This window comes from Salmo salar, chromosome ssa25 (genome assembly GCF_905237065.1).
Source record: "Salmo salar chromosome ssa25, Ssal_v3.1, whole genome shotgun sequence".
NCBI lineage: Eukaryota > Metazoa > Chordata > Actinopteri > Salmoniformes > Salmonidae > Salmo > Salmo salar.
Genome location: NC_059466.1, coordinates 41,501,405 through 41,514,992, shown reverse-complemented (window position 1 = coordinate 41,514,992; position 13,588 = coordinate 41,501,405). Strand labels below are relative to the sequence as shown.

At 40.6% G+C, this 13,588-nt stretch overlaps 2 protein-coding genes across 6 annotated transcripts in view; one reads left to right on the top strand and one right to left on the bottom strand.

The window, feature by feature from the left end:
* LOC106586785 (lysine-specific demethylase 6A) overlaps nt 1-7,450 on the bottom strand; it is a 113,898-nt gene extending 106,448 nt beyond the window's left edge. For all 5 annotated transcript variants that reach the window (XM_014174411.2, XM_014174415.2, XM_014174412.2 and 2 more), the window contains exons 1-2: nt 7,000-7,450; nt 6,802-6,865 (exon numbers count right to left, since the gene is read on the bottom strand). In XM_014174411.2, the coding sequence (XP_014029886.2) occupies nt 6,802-6,865; nt 7,000-7,136 (201 nt within the window). In that variant the 5' untranslated portion in view covers nt 7,137-7,450. The remainder of the gene's footprint in view (nt 1-6,801; nt 6,866-6,999) is intronic.
* Nucleotides 7,451-9,383: 1,933 nt separating this feature from the next.
* Nucleotides 9,384-12,556, top strand: LOC106586791 (FUN14 domain-containing protein 1). The gene is made up of 5 exons (XM_014174446.2): nt 9,384-9,474; nt 10,007-10,163; nt 10,392-10,467; nt 10,676-10,804; nt 11,058-12,556. The coding sequence occupies exons 1-5, from the start codon at nt 9,456-9,458 to the stop codon at nt 11,133-11,135; spliced, it is 459 nt and encodes a 152-aa protein (XP_014029921.1). The 5' UTR covers nt 9,384-9,455; the 3' UTR covers nt 11,136-12,556.
* The last annotated feature ends 1,032 nt before the right edge of the window (nt 12,557-13,588 follow it).

The window sequence follows — 13,588 nt, the reverse complement described above, 5'->3', positions numbered from 1 at the left end:
CCCTTTGTTGTCGACGCGGAGCCCCGCCGATCCATCACGACTGGTCTGCCGACGTGGTCACCCGATGTGGTCTCAACAGGCTTTTTCCGCGATGCCGCCGAAGACCTATCTTCTTGCCCGGCCCACTAGCTTTCTAAGCGCCGTGTCTCCCACTCGCCTAGCGTAGTACTGACTACTGAACGGCTCCCTGACTCACCTATTGCTGTTCATTGGACACTATGATCACTCGGGCACACAGCTGATGCCCCCTGGACTATTTCAATAACATGGTACCTCATTTTGTTTATCTGTCGGCCCCAACCTCGAACTCAGGTCCTGTATGTACCTAACAGACCCGCTCTGCCCATTCGTCGTCATTTAACCGTTGTCGTCTTAGATCTCCCGATCAACACTTGTGACTACTTTATGCTTCTCGCTAATGTAAATATGCCTTGTCTACTGCTGTCGGCTAGTCCGTATTGTTATATTTCACTGTAGAGCCCTCAGTCCCGCTCACCTTGCCTTAGATAGCTCTTTTGTCCCACTCCCCACACATGTGGAGACCTCACCTGGCTTAACTGGTCCCACCAGAGACTAAACCTCTCATCACTCAAAACCTAGGTTTACCTCCACTGTACTCACATCCTACCATACCCTTGTCTGTACATTATGCCCTGAATCTATTCTACCACACCCAGAAAGCTGCTCCTTTTATTCTCTGTTCCCAACGCACTAGACAACCAGTCCTTATAGCCTTTATCCATACCCTTATCCTACTCCTCCTCTGGTGATGTAGAGGTTAACCCAGGCCCTGTAGCCCCCAGTTCCACACCTATTCCCCAGGTACTATCATTTGTTGACTTCTGTAACCGTAAAAGCCATGGTTTCATGCATGTTAACATCAGAAGCCTCCTCCCTAAGTTTGTTTAATTCACTGCTTTAGCACACTCTGCCAACCCTGATGTCCTAGCCGTGTCTGAATCCTGGCTTAGGAAGCTCACCAAAAATTCTGAAATTTCCATCCAACTAAAACATTTTCCACCAAGATAGAACTGCCAAAGGGGGCGGGTTGCAATCTACGGCAGAGATTGTCTGCAGAGTTCTGTCATGATATCCAGGTCTGTGCCTAAACAGTTCGAGCTTCTACTTCTAAAAATCCACCTTTCCAGAAATAAGTCTAACTGTTGCCGCTTGCTATAGACCCCCCTCAGCCCCAGTTGTGCCCTGGACTCCATATACGAATTGATTGACCCCCATTTATCTTCAGAGTTCGTACTTTTAGGTGACCTAAATATGGGATATGCTTAACACCCCGGCCATCCTACAATCTAAGCTAGATGCACTCAATCTCACACAAATTATCAAGGTAACTACCAGGTACAACCCCAAATCCATAAACACGGCCACCCTCATAGATATCATCCTGACCAACCTACCCTCTAAATACACCTCTGCTGTCTTCAACCAGGATCTCAGCGATCACTGCCTCATTGCCTGCGTCAATAATGGATCTGCGGTCAAACGCTCCCTAAAACACTTCAGCGAGCAGGCCTGTCTAATCAACCTGACCCAGGTATCCTGGAAGGATATTGACCTCATCCAATCAGTAGAGGATGCCTGGTTATTCCTTAAAAGTGCTTTCCTCACCATCTTAAATAAGCATGCCCCATTCAAAAAATGTAGAACTAAGAACAGATAAAGCCCTTGGTTCACCCCAGACTTGACTTCCCTTGACCAGCACAAAAACATCCAGTGGCGTACTGCATTAGCATCGAATAGCCCCCGCGATATGCAACTTTTCAGGGAAGTTAGGGACCAATATACACAGTCAGTTAGGAAAGCAAAGGCTAGATTATTAAAATATAGATTTGCATCCTACAGCACAAATTACAAAAGGTTTTGGGACACAGTAAAGTCCATGGACAAAAAGAGCACCTCCTCCCAGCTGCCTACTGCACTGAGGCTAGGAAACACTGTCACCACCGATAAATCCCCGAAAATCGAGAATTTCAATAAAACATTTTTCTATGGCTGGCCATGCTTTCCACCTGGCTACCCTGGCCAACAGCTCTGCACCCCCCGCAGCAACCGAATAGCTTGTTCACAGTCTGTGTCAGCAGTCTTGTTGAGCAGGCGTTTCAATGTCATGACGTCTGCTGCAGACACAGTTGATGAGCTTATTTCTCGAGTCAGTTGTTCGATTGGCGCTAGCTAGTGTGTTGATGTTTCCAAGTTGCAGCAGCGGTATGACAACCAGCACATTCATGAGCATGCAATACGACTTTCCTCAGTACAAAATCCTTGACCACGCACTGTGATAGGGGCTGATATCGCTGGTCCAAATATCAGTCGTGAAGCTAATAGCAGTGACGCTATTACTATGTAACTCCGGTAGGGCAACATTTGAAAAATAGCGCACTTGGTAGTGTGTACCGGTTCTCGAACATTTTGCAAAAGCCAACATCACCCACGACAGAGAGCGGTTGATTGTCAAGGGCAATGAATTCCATTATCTTGGCGTTAACCTCTCTTGGGTAGGGGGCAGTATTTTCACGTCCGGATAAAAAACGTACCTGATTTAATCTGGTTATTACTCCTGCCCAGAAACTAGAAAATGCATATAATTGTTTGATTTTGATAGAAAACACCCTAAAGTTTCTAAAACTGTTTGAATGGTGTCTGTGAGTATAACAGAACTCATATGGCAGGCCAAAACCTGAGAAGATTCTATACAGGAAGTGCCCTCTCTGACCATTTCTTGGCCTTCTATAGCCTCTTTATCGAAAACAGAGGATCTCTGCTGTAACGTGACATTTTCTAAGGCTCCCATAGGCTCTCAGAAGGCGCCAGAACGGGGAATGATGACTCTGCAGTCCCTGGCTGAAAAACAGTAGCGCATTTGGAAAGTGGTTGATCTGAGAACAATGACACGGGCGCGCGTGTGCACATGAAGACACAATTTTCTTCTTTCAGTCTTTGAACGAAAACAACGTCTACCGGTCGGAATATTATCGCTATTTTACGAGAAAAATCGCATAAAAATTGATTTTAAACAGCGTTTGACATGCTTGGAAGTACGGTAATGGAATATTTAGACATTTTTTGTCACGACATGCGTCCGCGCGTCACCGTTCGGATAGGGACCTGAACGCACGGACAAAACAGAGGATATTTGAACATAACTATGGATTATTTTGAACCAAAACAACATTTGTGGTTGATGTAGAAGTCCTGGGAGTGCATTCTGACGAAGAACAGCAAAGGTAATCCAATTTTTCTTATAGTAATTCTGAGTTTAGTGAACGCCAAACTTGGTGGGTGTCAAATTAGCTAGCCCGTGATGGCGAGCTATCTACTCAGAATATTGCAAAATGTGCTTTTGCCGAAAAGCTATTATAAAATCTGACACCGCGATTGCATAAAGGAGTTCTGTATCTATAATTCTTAAAATAATTGTTATGTTTTTTGTGAATGTTTATTGTGAGTAATTTAGTAAATTCACCGGAAGTTTTCGGTATGTTTGCTAGTTCTGAACATCACATGCTAATGTAAAAAGCTGCTTTTTGATATAAATATGAACTTGATTGAACAAAACATGCATGTATTGTATAACATAATGTCCTAGGAGTGTCATCTGATGAAGATCATCAAAGGTTAGAGCTGCATTTAGCTGTGGTTTTGTTTTTGTGACATTATATGCTAGCTTGAAAAATGGGTGTCTGATTATTTCTGGCTGGGTACTCTCCTGACATAATCTAATGTTTTGCTTTCGTTGTAAAGCCTTTTTGAAATCGGACAATGTGGTTAGATTAACGAGAGTCTTGTCTTTAAAATGGTGTAAAATAGTAATATGTTTGAGAAATTGAAGTTATAGCATTTTTAAGGTTTTTGAATATCGCGCCACACGATTCCACTGGCTGTTGACTAGGTGGGACAATTTCGTCCCACATACCCGAGAGAGGTTAATGGATTTCGCCTTTGAGTTGTCTCACTGAAATGTTCTTACTCTTTCAAATGACTGCTCGACTTGTTGACTGCTCGATCCACACAGCAGACATTGTGGGCTAGGTTAGGAATGCTGTGTTGCACGTGTAGCGCTAAATTTTATATGGTGCCATTACGTCATGTGCCTACGTTATATAGTTATGCACATCAGCTTTAACATCGGTTTTGCACATCGCCGTTAAACGAGACATCGGGTCGATGTTGGCATTTTTAGCAAATATTGTCCGATTCCAATATGTTCATCGATATATCGTGCATCCCTAACATATACTAAGGAGTTTGTGAAAATGCTATAGAATACAGAGTGGGAAAGTGGACGTGCGTTTGGACAATTAATAGACACTGAAGCAAATAAAACCATCTGTTTCGTCCAGGACTAGAAGCCATAGCCAATCATAGCTACAATAGACCTTTATTTGCCACACAGGCCTGCCATCATTTACTTTGAACTAGACTGTGTGTTTACAGGCAGTAACAACAGCATGACTTTACATCATTAGAACACATTTGCCAAAAGCCACAAAATACACATGAATGGATTTCTGCAAATATGTAAATACCACTTGGGAGTCCTCATACATTTGGGAACTTCACAGTCCTATTGATCAAACAACCATGAAAAAGGTAGGCTCTCTCTCCCTCAGTCATGCATATCAACAAAAAGATCAACAACTTATGCTAGACCGAGAAAGAAGAGCTAAAATATAACGAAGGAACATTACATAAACCCTCAAAATTGCACTGAAACGATGGGGAATTGTAGCCTACTCGTCCTTCTGCAGCTTGGCTGACAACAATACATGCTTGTCCCAAACAAGCACCCAAAGCTAACTTGCTACAGTATTTCCAAACACAAATGAGACAACACCTTACTCTGACCATTTTACTCACCCTGGCAGAGCTAGTTAGGCTGTTTACATGTTATCTAGAGCGTTCTTGACTAACTATTACTTTCTTTGCCTACGTTTACTGACCCCGGTCGGTCATATTTAGTGGGTGTTGCGCTTTCGTAAATTCATCAGTCATTCTGCGCTCTTGCACACTCAGACGAGAGTGCTTTGAAATAGGAGTAGATAGCGAGAGTGAATTTGCGAAAGCAAGCGATATGCTAACTGGATAACAGTTGTTCAAGTTCTTGCTAGCTAACCAAATGACACCTGTATCTCTAGCTGAGTATAGTAAAGCCACCAAAAAACAATGAGGGGAAAAAGTGTCACTCACCCACTCCTCCAATGACATGTTGCTAATGTTAGGCTCCGTGTTTTTAGCTTGCTACATAAACAGATGTGCTAGCCTATTAGTCACGTTATGATAGACTTGTGATCTTTGCTAGTTTGATTGTATTGACATTCCCAGCCTTAGTTACATTATTCCATTTTTTTTATTTTTATATTGAGCCATTGAAACTAAAACAGTGCATCCCAATGGAGGCAGCAAACAATGTACCAGATCAGCTGTGATTTACATCCGGATAGCAATATTTTTGGACTACCAAGAAATTGTATTTTTTTTAAAAAAATTTCACCTTTATTTAACCAGGTAGGCCAGCTGAGAACAAGTTCTCATTTTCAACTGCGACCTGGCCAAGATAAAGCAAAGCAGTGCTACACAAACAACACAGAGTTACACATGGAATAAACAAACCTACAGTCAATAACACAATAGAAAAAAATATATATACAGTGTGTGCAAATGAGGTAAGTTTAGGGTGTTAAGGCAATAAATAGGCCGTAGTGGCGAAGTCATTACAATTTAGCAATTAAACACTGGAGTGAGTGTGAATTAAATGTATTGGTGAATTATAATCAAGCATTGAAATGCTTCCATCATATATATATTTATATATATATATATAATCCATCTATTCTGCCAACAATACCTTAGTCATGTCATGGAATGTTGAGGAAAACAGAACCTATTACTAAAACCTCTTATAAAGTTGGTTTTGTCACATAAACTGGGAAATTTATATTTTTGACTGATGATTGTCTGTTTCATATCTGCAAAGTACTTAAAACTCCATCAGTTCCACTTTAAGGAACGAACATTAGTATGTAGCCTACTGCCTTGTGCACATTGCTTCGCTTATAATGAGAAGAAAAATAGTTTTATCAACATTCTGTTCTGTTGCATCAGCATCATTGCATTCACATTTTTGTCAGATGTAGCCTAGTATTCATACTGGTAGTATGAATTTAAGAATCATCTTCCCACAACTGTCCCTGAGTCGGTTTGGAATAGGCCATTTCTTTCTCGCACATAACGAAAAACTGACCAACAGAATGTAAACTTTTCTACTATGGGGGATAGTAGATTGACATAGGTTAGTGATTTTGCTGTTCATTACTGGTGTTGTTGGCTGAGGAAAAGTAAATGTGGCAGTTATTCTAACATGTTTAAATGCGCATCAGAATTTGGTAAGGACGCACGCAGTTGCATCCTACAGTTACATCCTCTTAAAATTAATTACGATAATCTAAATGTGACTTGTGTCATTATGAGAACCGTGGGTGGACGCCGTAATCAGGTTACGCACCCAATGCATTTCTCAACTGTCCTGTAACGTTAGTTAAGTTTAAATGCTGCCGGACAAATGTCCGGTGCCACTTTTCCACATTTTGTCAAGATACAACTATAATTCACACTGACTGGAAAGAGAATTCATTAACGTAATATCCACCCACTTGTGCGCCTGGGCTTCTAACTAATGGAAGGGGATTGTGGTTAAATATCCAGCAGGTCCCTGACACTTATTCCAGATATGCACAAATCAGGAGTGACAGCGGAGGGGCGACTCTGGTCCTATCTGTGACATACCTTTAACAGCAAGGCCTTCGTTCTGGCGCCATCTTCATGAAGCCTCTGAAATCCAAATAGTGAACTGCAAGCAGAGGACAACACAGGCGGTTCCGTATTACTTGGGACATATACGTCGTTTTAAAAGACTTTAATGTACGAAAACTCAATACACAAAAACGTAGACAAAGAAAGCAAATGCATTGTTCATTCGCTAACCTGTCAATTTCGACCAAGCTGTCTCTCTCCTGAGCTGTTAGCTTCGGAAAGTCCAATTCGATTTCATTCGCTTTTCCCGCCGCCATTTTCTTTTCCTCATCACCAGCAGCGCCGAGCGACACTCCGCACGATTTCATAGAAAAGGAACAGGGAAGCGGGCGACAAACTCCACCAAAAATATAACAAGAACGAAAGTACACCACGGTATGTAGGACTGAAAACGTAGCTAGCTCAGCCGAGTGATTGCCAAATCCTGAAGGAAAACAAGACACGTCCAAAAAAGCCTTATCGCATGATTGTACACAAAATACTAAATGTATGTAATTGCCAAATAATGCATGGAGTAGAGTTGATGCCGGTTTTTACGATAGGACGTTATTTGGTAATATAGTAAACTTCCCCCCACACCAGCTCAAAGTTGTTGTAATTGTGTCACATAGGCGAATGCACGCCGCCACCGTAGAAACGCCCTCGCTTCACTGTGACCAACGAATGTATCTGTGCGTTATCATGTGACTTCATTTTTCTTGGGTGTCGTTCCTCACACACATGAATAACAAACCCTGAACTTTACGCAGTTCCACAGCTTCTTTCGATTGGTTTCCCATGTTGTATTGTGATTAGTATTACGTTTTTTGTAGGTCTACTTTGAGGTATCTTATTGGTTAAGGTAACTGTCCTTTTCAAATGTTGCCAGTATGGTTAGTGATAATTTGGGATCCTTGGGGCGTCCCTACACTAAACCCTAATCCTAACCTTTACTATAAACTTTTAACACAACCCTTACCTTTATTTTATTTTTTTAACTAGGAAAGTCTAGTTACCTAACCCTAACGTTAACCCTTACCTTGACCATTTGAAATCGAAACTACATGGGGGGTATGGACGTCCCAAGGATTCCGGAGAGAACGGATGGGAGGGGGTACAGGTCAGTTGGTTGCCAAGGATTATGCATGAATGCTACAGTGTTGCTATTACTATTTTATCTGATGTGATTGCTTTGTTATCACTGTTTGCTATAACAATGCTGTGTGTGATTTACAAAATTATAGTATGTAATACTTCAGAGAATGCCAAGAGTTTGAAAATCTGTCATCAAGGCAAAGGGTGGCTATTTTGAAGAATATAAAATATATTTTGATTTGTGTAACACTTTTTTGGTTACTACATGATGCCATGTGTGTTATTTCATAGTTTGATGTCTTCACTATTATTCTACAATGTAGAAAATAGTACAAATAAAGAAAAACCCTTGAATGAGTAGGTGTGTCAAAACGTTTGACTTGTACTGTATATAAGTGCTAAGTGTTACAAGTGTTAGCATAGACAAATGTGTTTATTTTTGCAAGATGCCAATGCCATTGTAGGCAAGATGCTGTATCTTCAGACATATGCCAGACTAGAACTTGCAGGAAAGGCATTTCACTGTACGTGTGCACGTAACAGTAAAACTTGAAGCTTCTCTAAATGGTCTGATGCTGGAGTACTCATATGGGAGCTGACTAAACATGCCCATCACAACACAACAGGCCTTGGAGAGTTGGGGTTGTTACCAATGTTCAACTCATAATGACATAAGGTGAAGATTTGGGTATTGGATGAAGTATATGGGGAGCCTTGATCCTGCTGGCTGTTGTTGTTGTCTCCTGCAGACGATGTGGCTTCGTCCATCAGACTTGATAACTCAGAGCAGAGGTCACTTTCCAGTTCGATTGATAAACTCCAGGTGCAAAAGTTATCTAATTAAAATCTGTCCATTAAATGGGTGGGCTGCCAAAGGGATGAAACACAGACTCCAGATTGTGTCTTTTCAATATAAAGGAAATAATAACCGACCATGAAGTCATAGAATAGGCTTAGTTACATAAAGCTCAAGAGCTCTTAGATATTGGAGATATTGAGTTAGATTATGTGTAATACTAAAACATCTCCCAGAATACCAGTCCAGTTGTCATAGTGTCATACTGTACAGTTGTCATATTACATACCATACAATAGTACCACAGGGTATATTACCCATAAATCACTCTGATGAATGTTAATATGAAATACACAAAAAACATTAAAACATTAATAAGTCATTTATTGCAAAGGCTACAGACCCGACTCTATTATAGCTATAATCCTGCTCCAAAATAACAGACTGAAGTAGCCTATTCTGTGCTGTTGCATTCACTGTGTGCAGTTGTATATTTTGTAAGCTATACATTTTTGGGGGGGTAAAACATTTTATTTGTTAATATGTCAGTTTTATTTATTTGTGAGCCAACCTACATTTATGAAAGCTGCATTAAATTCTAAACTGTATTGATACATTCTAATAAGATCAATAATTAGAGGGATATTTTTTAAATGCATGAAATTCTGTTTGACTGTGTGACAAACTATGCAAACCATGTATCCCATCACGCCTGTGACAGCATTTGTCAACATCATTCAAGTCAAGACACTCCAAAATGGCGGATCGTGAAGAGGGTAAGTGTCGCTCTCAAACCAAAAACGACCTTTATGTTTCCATATTTGGACCCATATTTCCATCTTAGATGTACGCTATAGAACATTAAATCATATCCACATATGTCAAATATGTGGCAACCTACTCGCTAAAAAAACTGTTAGGTCTACTCTCTCGGTCTCTGATCGCACTCACTCGGTGTGTTTCAATGTATCAACGTCATAGATTATATCAAGATAAGTAGGAATGGCTACAGTTGCAACATTGTTACCACGTTATAACACTGTGCAATTTTACGTTTTATTTCCCCACATACGCGAATGGATTATTATGCCAAGATGTGCCTGTAAGAAATCAGACTCATAATCCTCTCCTTCCAACATGGTTTTACGTTACTTCATTTATACTGTTTCTCACGAAAACGAAACAGACTTGCCAATGGAATATGGCACAATCAGCCAAAACGTCTGGCGGGGATATTAATACTTGTGCTACTGCCAATTGTTCGCCTCTTGTACATAAAGTGCTCTACTTTGTGTCTCCCGTCCCAAGACCCAGAGAATGAGGACACATATGAGGTGGTCGACCTGACACAATATGCCAGGCGTCAACAATGGTGGGGCTGCCTATTTGGTGGGAACAATTCGGGTCCTATGGCTGAGAAGTATTCGGTGGCCACACAAATAGCACTGGGTGGTGTGAGTGGCTGGTAAGTCCTGCAGGCCAAGGTAGCCTATATTGATTATACAACAGAGCATCCTCAGGACTGTTCTTTATCATTTGATATCTCTCTCACATGGTGGTCAGTGCTACTCTACTTTAATGCATGGTATGATCAAAATACAGGCTTCCTCTGTAGAGGATTCTATTGCCCTGTTTAGTGTACTACATGCAGGATAGGGTTTAATTTGAGTTTTGCATTGTCTCTCGCTGCCAGGTGTGCAGGATATCTTTTCCAGAAGGTGGGGAAGATCGCAGCCACCGCTGTGGGTGGAGGATTCCTGTTATTACAGGTAGGAAATCACCACAAGTTTTTAATGTACAGTATACAAGTCTAAATGAGTTATTTCACATGCTGGTCACCCACTGTGAAGAGAAGCTTGCTCTTTAGCTACAATACTATTAGCTAAAATCCTTATTGTCATAGATTATTTTACATAGCATTTTTGCTTAGTTTTTTTAATAGTCCCGAAAATAAAAAAACTCTATTCTATTCTCCAGATAGCCAACCACAGTGGCTATGTGCAGGTGGACTGGAAGAGAGTGGAGAAGGATGTCAACAAAGCCAAGAGGCACCTGAAGAGGAAAGCCGACAGGGCTGTACCAGAGCTCAACTCTTTTATCGACCAGGTAGCCCTACACCTGCTGTATTCGGCGCATGTGACACATAACATTTGATTTGATTTGATTTGTGCATGACAAAGCAGTGTGAATTGAACTACATTCATACTGACATAATACAAATTCTGCCTACTTGTACAGACTAGGCTACTAAGTCAAAGGATCAATTATCCATATGCATTCAGATTTGTTATTTGTCTTAAAAGGATATTGCACCTTTCTTATATTTTAATACCGTTATTTATCTCTATCTCTCTCCCAGTCCACAGAGTTTGTGAAGACAAACATTATCGTCACCAGTGGATTCTTCGGAGGCTTCTTGCTTGGGCTGGCATCCTAAGAACACAACAGGGGCCTGCAGTTTTATATAGGAATCACTTGAGAGGTGTGGCTGTGAAATGAAGTGCCCTTTTAAAAAGGTGATGGGAACAACAAGAACAGATGCACAGCACAATATATCAAAATGAGCCAATTACACAACCCGCAAACAGGTAACACAGTTGTAAATACTCTGTAATGTGTACTTACTGTACTGTTTCACAATACCTACCTGTCTATCTACCATGTAATTGCATGGTTTTAGCACCACCTGATAGAAACTGGAATCAAGATATCCTGCTGCTCCACCATATAAACAAAACCGTGTTTCTAGCTAGGCTTTAGCCCCCAACTCAAGGCAATTGGGTACAACCCAAAAGGAACTAGCCAGTGGGTCCTGTGGGAAACGCTGGTCAATAAAACAGTTATTCATCAAAACGCGATAAGAGCACACAGGTGTTGCAACCCTGTAGATGGGATCCAGTGTTCCTGACTCACTCTGATTCATATATTCATCATATGAAAAGATAGAAACATACTCCAATGGCTTTGAGCTGGTGCTGGAGATTGACGTATGTACATATGTAAAAAGGATAGGAAGATGTAAAACACTGCGATTGATGCTGTATTTATTGAGATCAACTGTGTGGTCTTCATCAGAACTTTATGCATGTGTACAGTATATGCACAGTGTACTGTTTCACTTGTTACACATACACACCTAATTGGGCTGCAATGCGGGAACTTATTGATTACATTTGGGTCTAGTTCTTTGGAGTGTTTTCTGGTCAATATAGTCCTACACCGCAAGTATACCCAAGTCATGCAGTGCTACATGTTTGCACAACATATGCCATTTTCATTCATTGTATGAGTTAATACTTCAATCACATTATATTTATTGATTTAGGATTACCATGACTATCTTTGTTTTGCCTTTACGAGCAGTGCAATATTTGCTTGGAGGTAATATAGCCTCTTTTGTGTTTTCTCTTTCACAGGAAAGCAATTTACCTTTGTTATTGAATTACAATGCTGTTGTAGTTTGTGTATATATTCTTAATATAAAAGACCAAATGCAACCAACAATCATGGCTTTCTTTCTTGTTTTCAAATGAAAGAATAGGCCTATGTCTGTGTCAAGTTTAGCTTTAAAAAACAGATAAAAACATTGTATCACAGCGCCTCTACTATTTCTAAAGATCTAATTTACCTGTACTGTATATAAGAATATGAATATGTATGTATAGTGTGTAAATTCTATTTTTGTTGTCTCTTGGTGTCTTTCCTATATATAACTTATTTTTTATTGTTCTTGTCTATTACTGTTCTGTACTTTGTCATGTATTTGAATGTTTTATGTGGACTCCAGGAAGAGTAGGTGCTGCATGTGCAGAGTGCTGTAGCTAATAGGGATCCTAATAAACTAAACTTCCTATGGTGCTTTGAGTTTAAGGCGCAGATATTTTCCTGCCCTCCAATTTGAGTTAAATTACTTTAATGAGCAAGTATTTATCTTTCAAGTCATCGTTACTATGTCATTGAAATTGTATATTATTTCCAAATGTTGTTGCAATATTGCAAAATGTTCCTGTACAGTGTTACCATTTTCAGAGAAGAATGTTGCAAAAAAATTAAACTGAAACCCTAGATTCTGACGCTGCACTGTTGCCGGGCAACGGAGGATAACCGGCACGCTCCATGGCAACCTGAAACTGGGGAAGGACGGAAGGAGTTCTCTGCCACTATGGCGCTGCCGATGCTGCCTGGCAATTCTCTTATCAAAAACGTACGTTTTGTAGTGGTTATATTTGACTGTATTTTGTTTATTGAATGACCATATATACTCTATGCTTGGCGAATTGAAGCGAACGGAAAAAACAGCTTACGCTAACTAACGTTATATACAGTGAGGGGAAAAAAGTATTGATCCCCTGCTGATTTTCTACGTTTGCCCACTGACAAAGAAATGATCAGTCTATAATTTTAATGGTAGGTTTATTTGAACAGTGAGGAGATAGTTTAACAACAACAACAAAAATCCAGAAAAACGAATGTCAAAAATGTTCTACATTGATTTGCATTTTAATGAGGGAAATAAGTATTTGACCCCCTCTCAATCAGAAAGATTTCTGGCTCCCAGGTGTCTTTTATACAGGTAACGAGCTGAGATTAGGAGCACACTCTTAAAGGGAGTGCTCCTAATCTCAGTTTGTTACCTGTATAAAAGACACCTGTCCACAGAAGCAATCAATCAATCAGATTCCAAACTCTCCGACCAAGACCAAAGAGCTCTCCAAGGATGTCAGGGACAAGATTGTAGACCTACACAAGGCTGGAATTGGCTACAAGACCATCGTCAAGCAGCTTGGTGAGAAGGTGACAACAGTTGGTGCGATTATTCGCAAATGGAAGAAACACAAAAGAACTGTCAATCTCCCTCGGCCTGGGGCTCCATGCAAGATCTAACCTCGT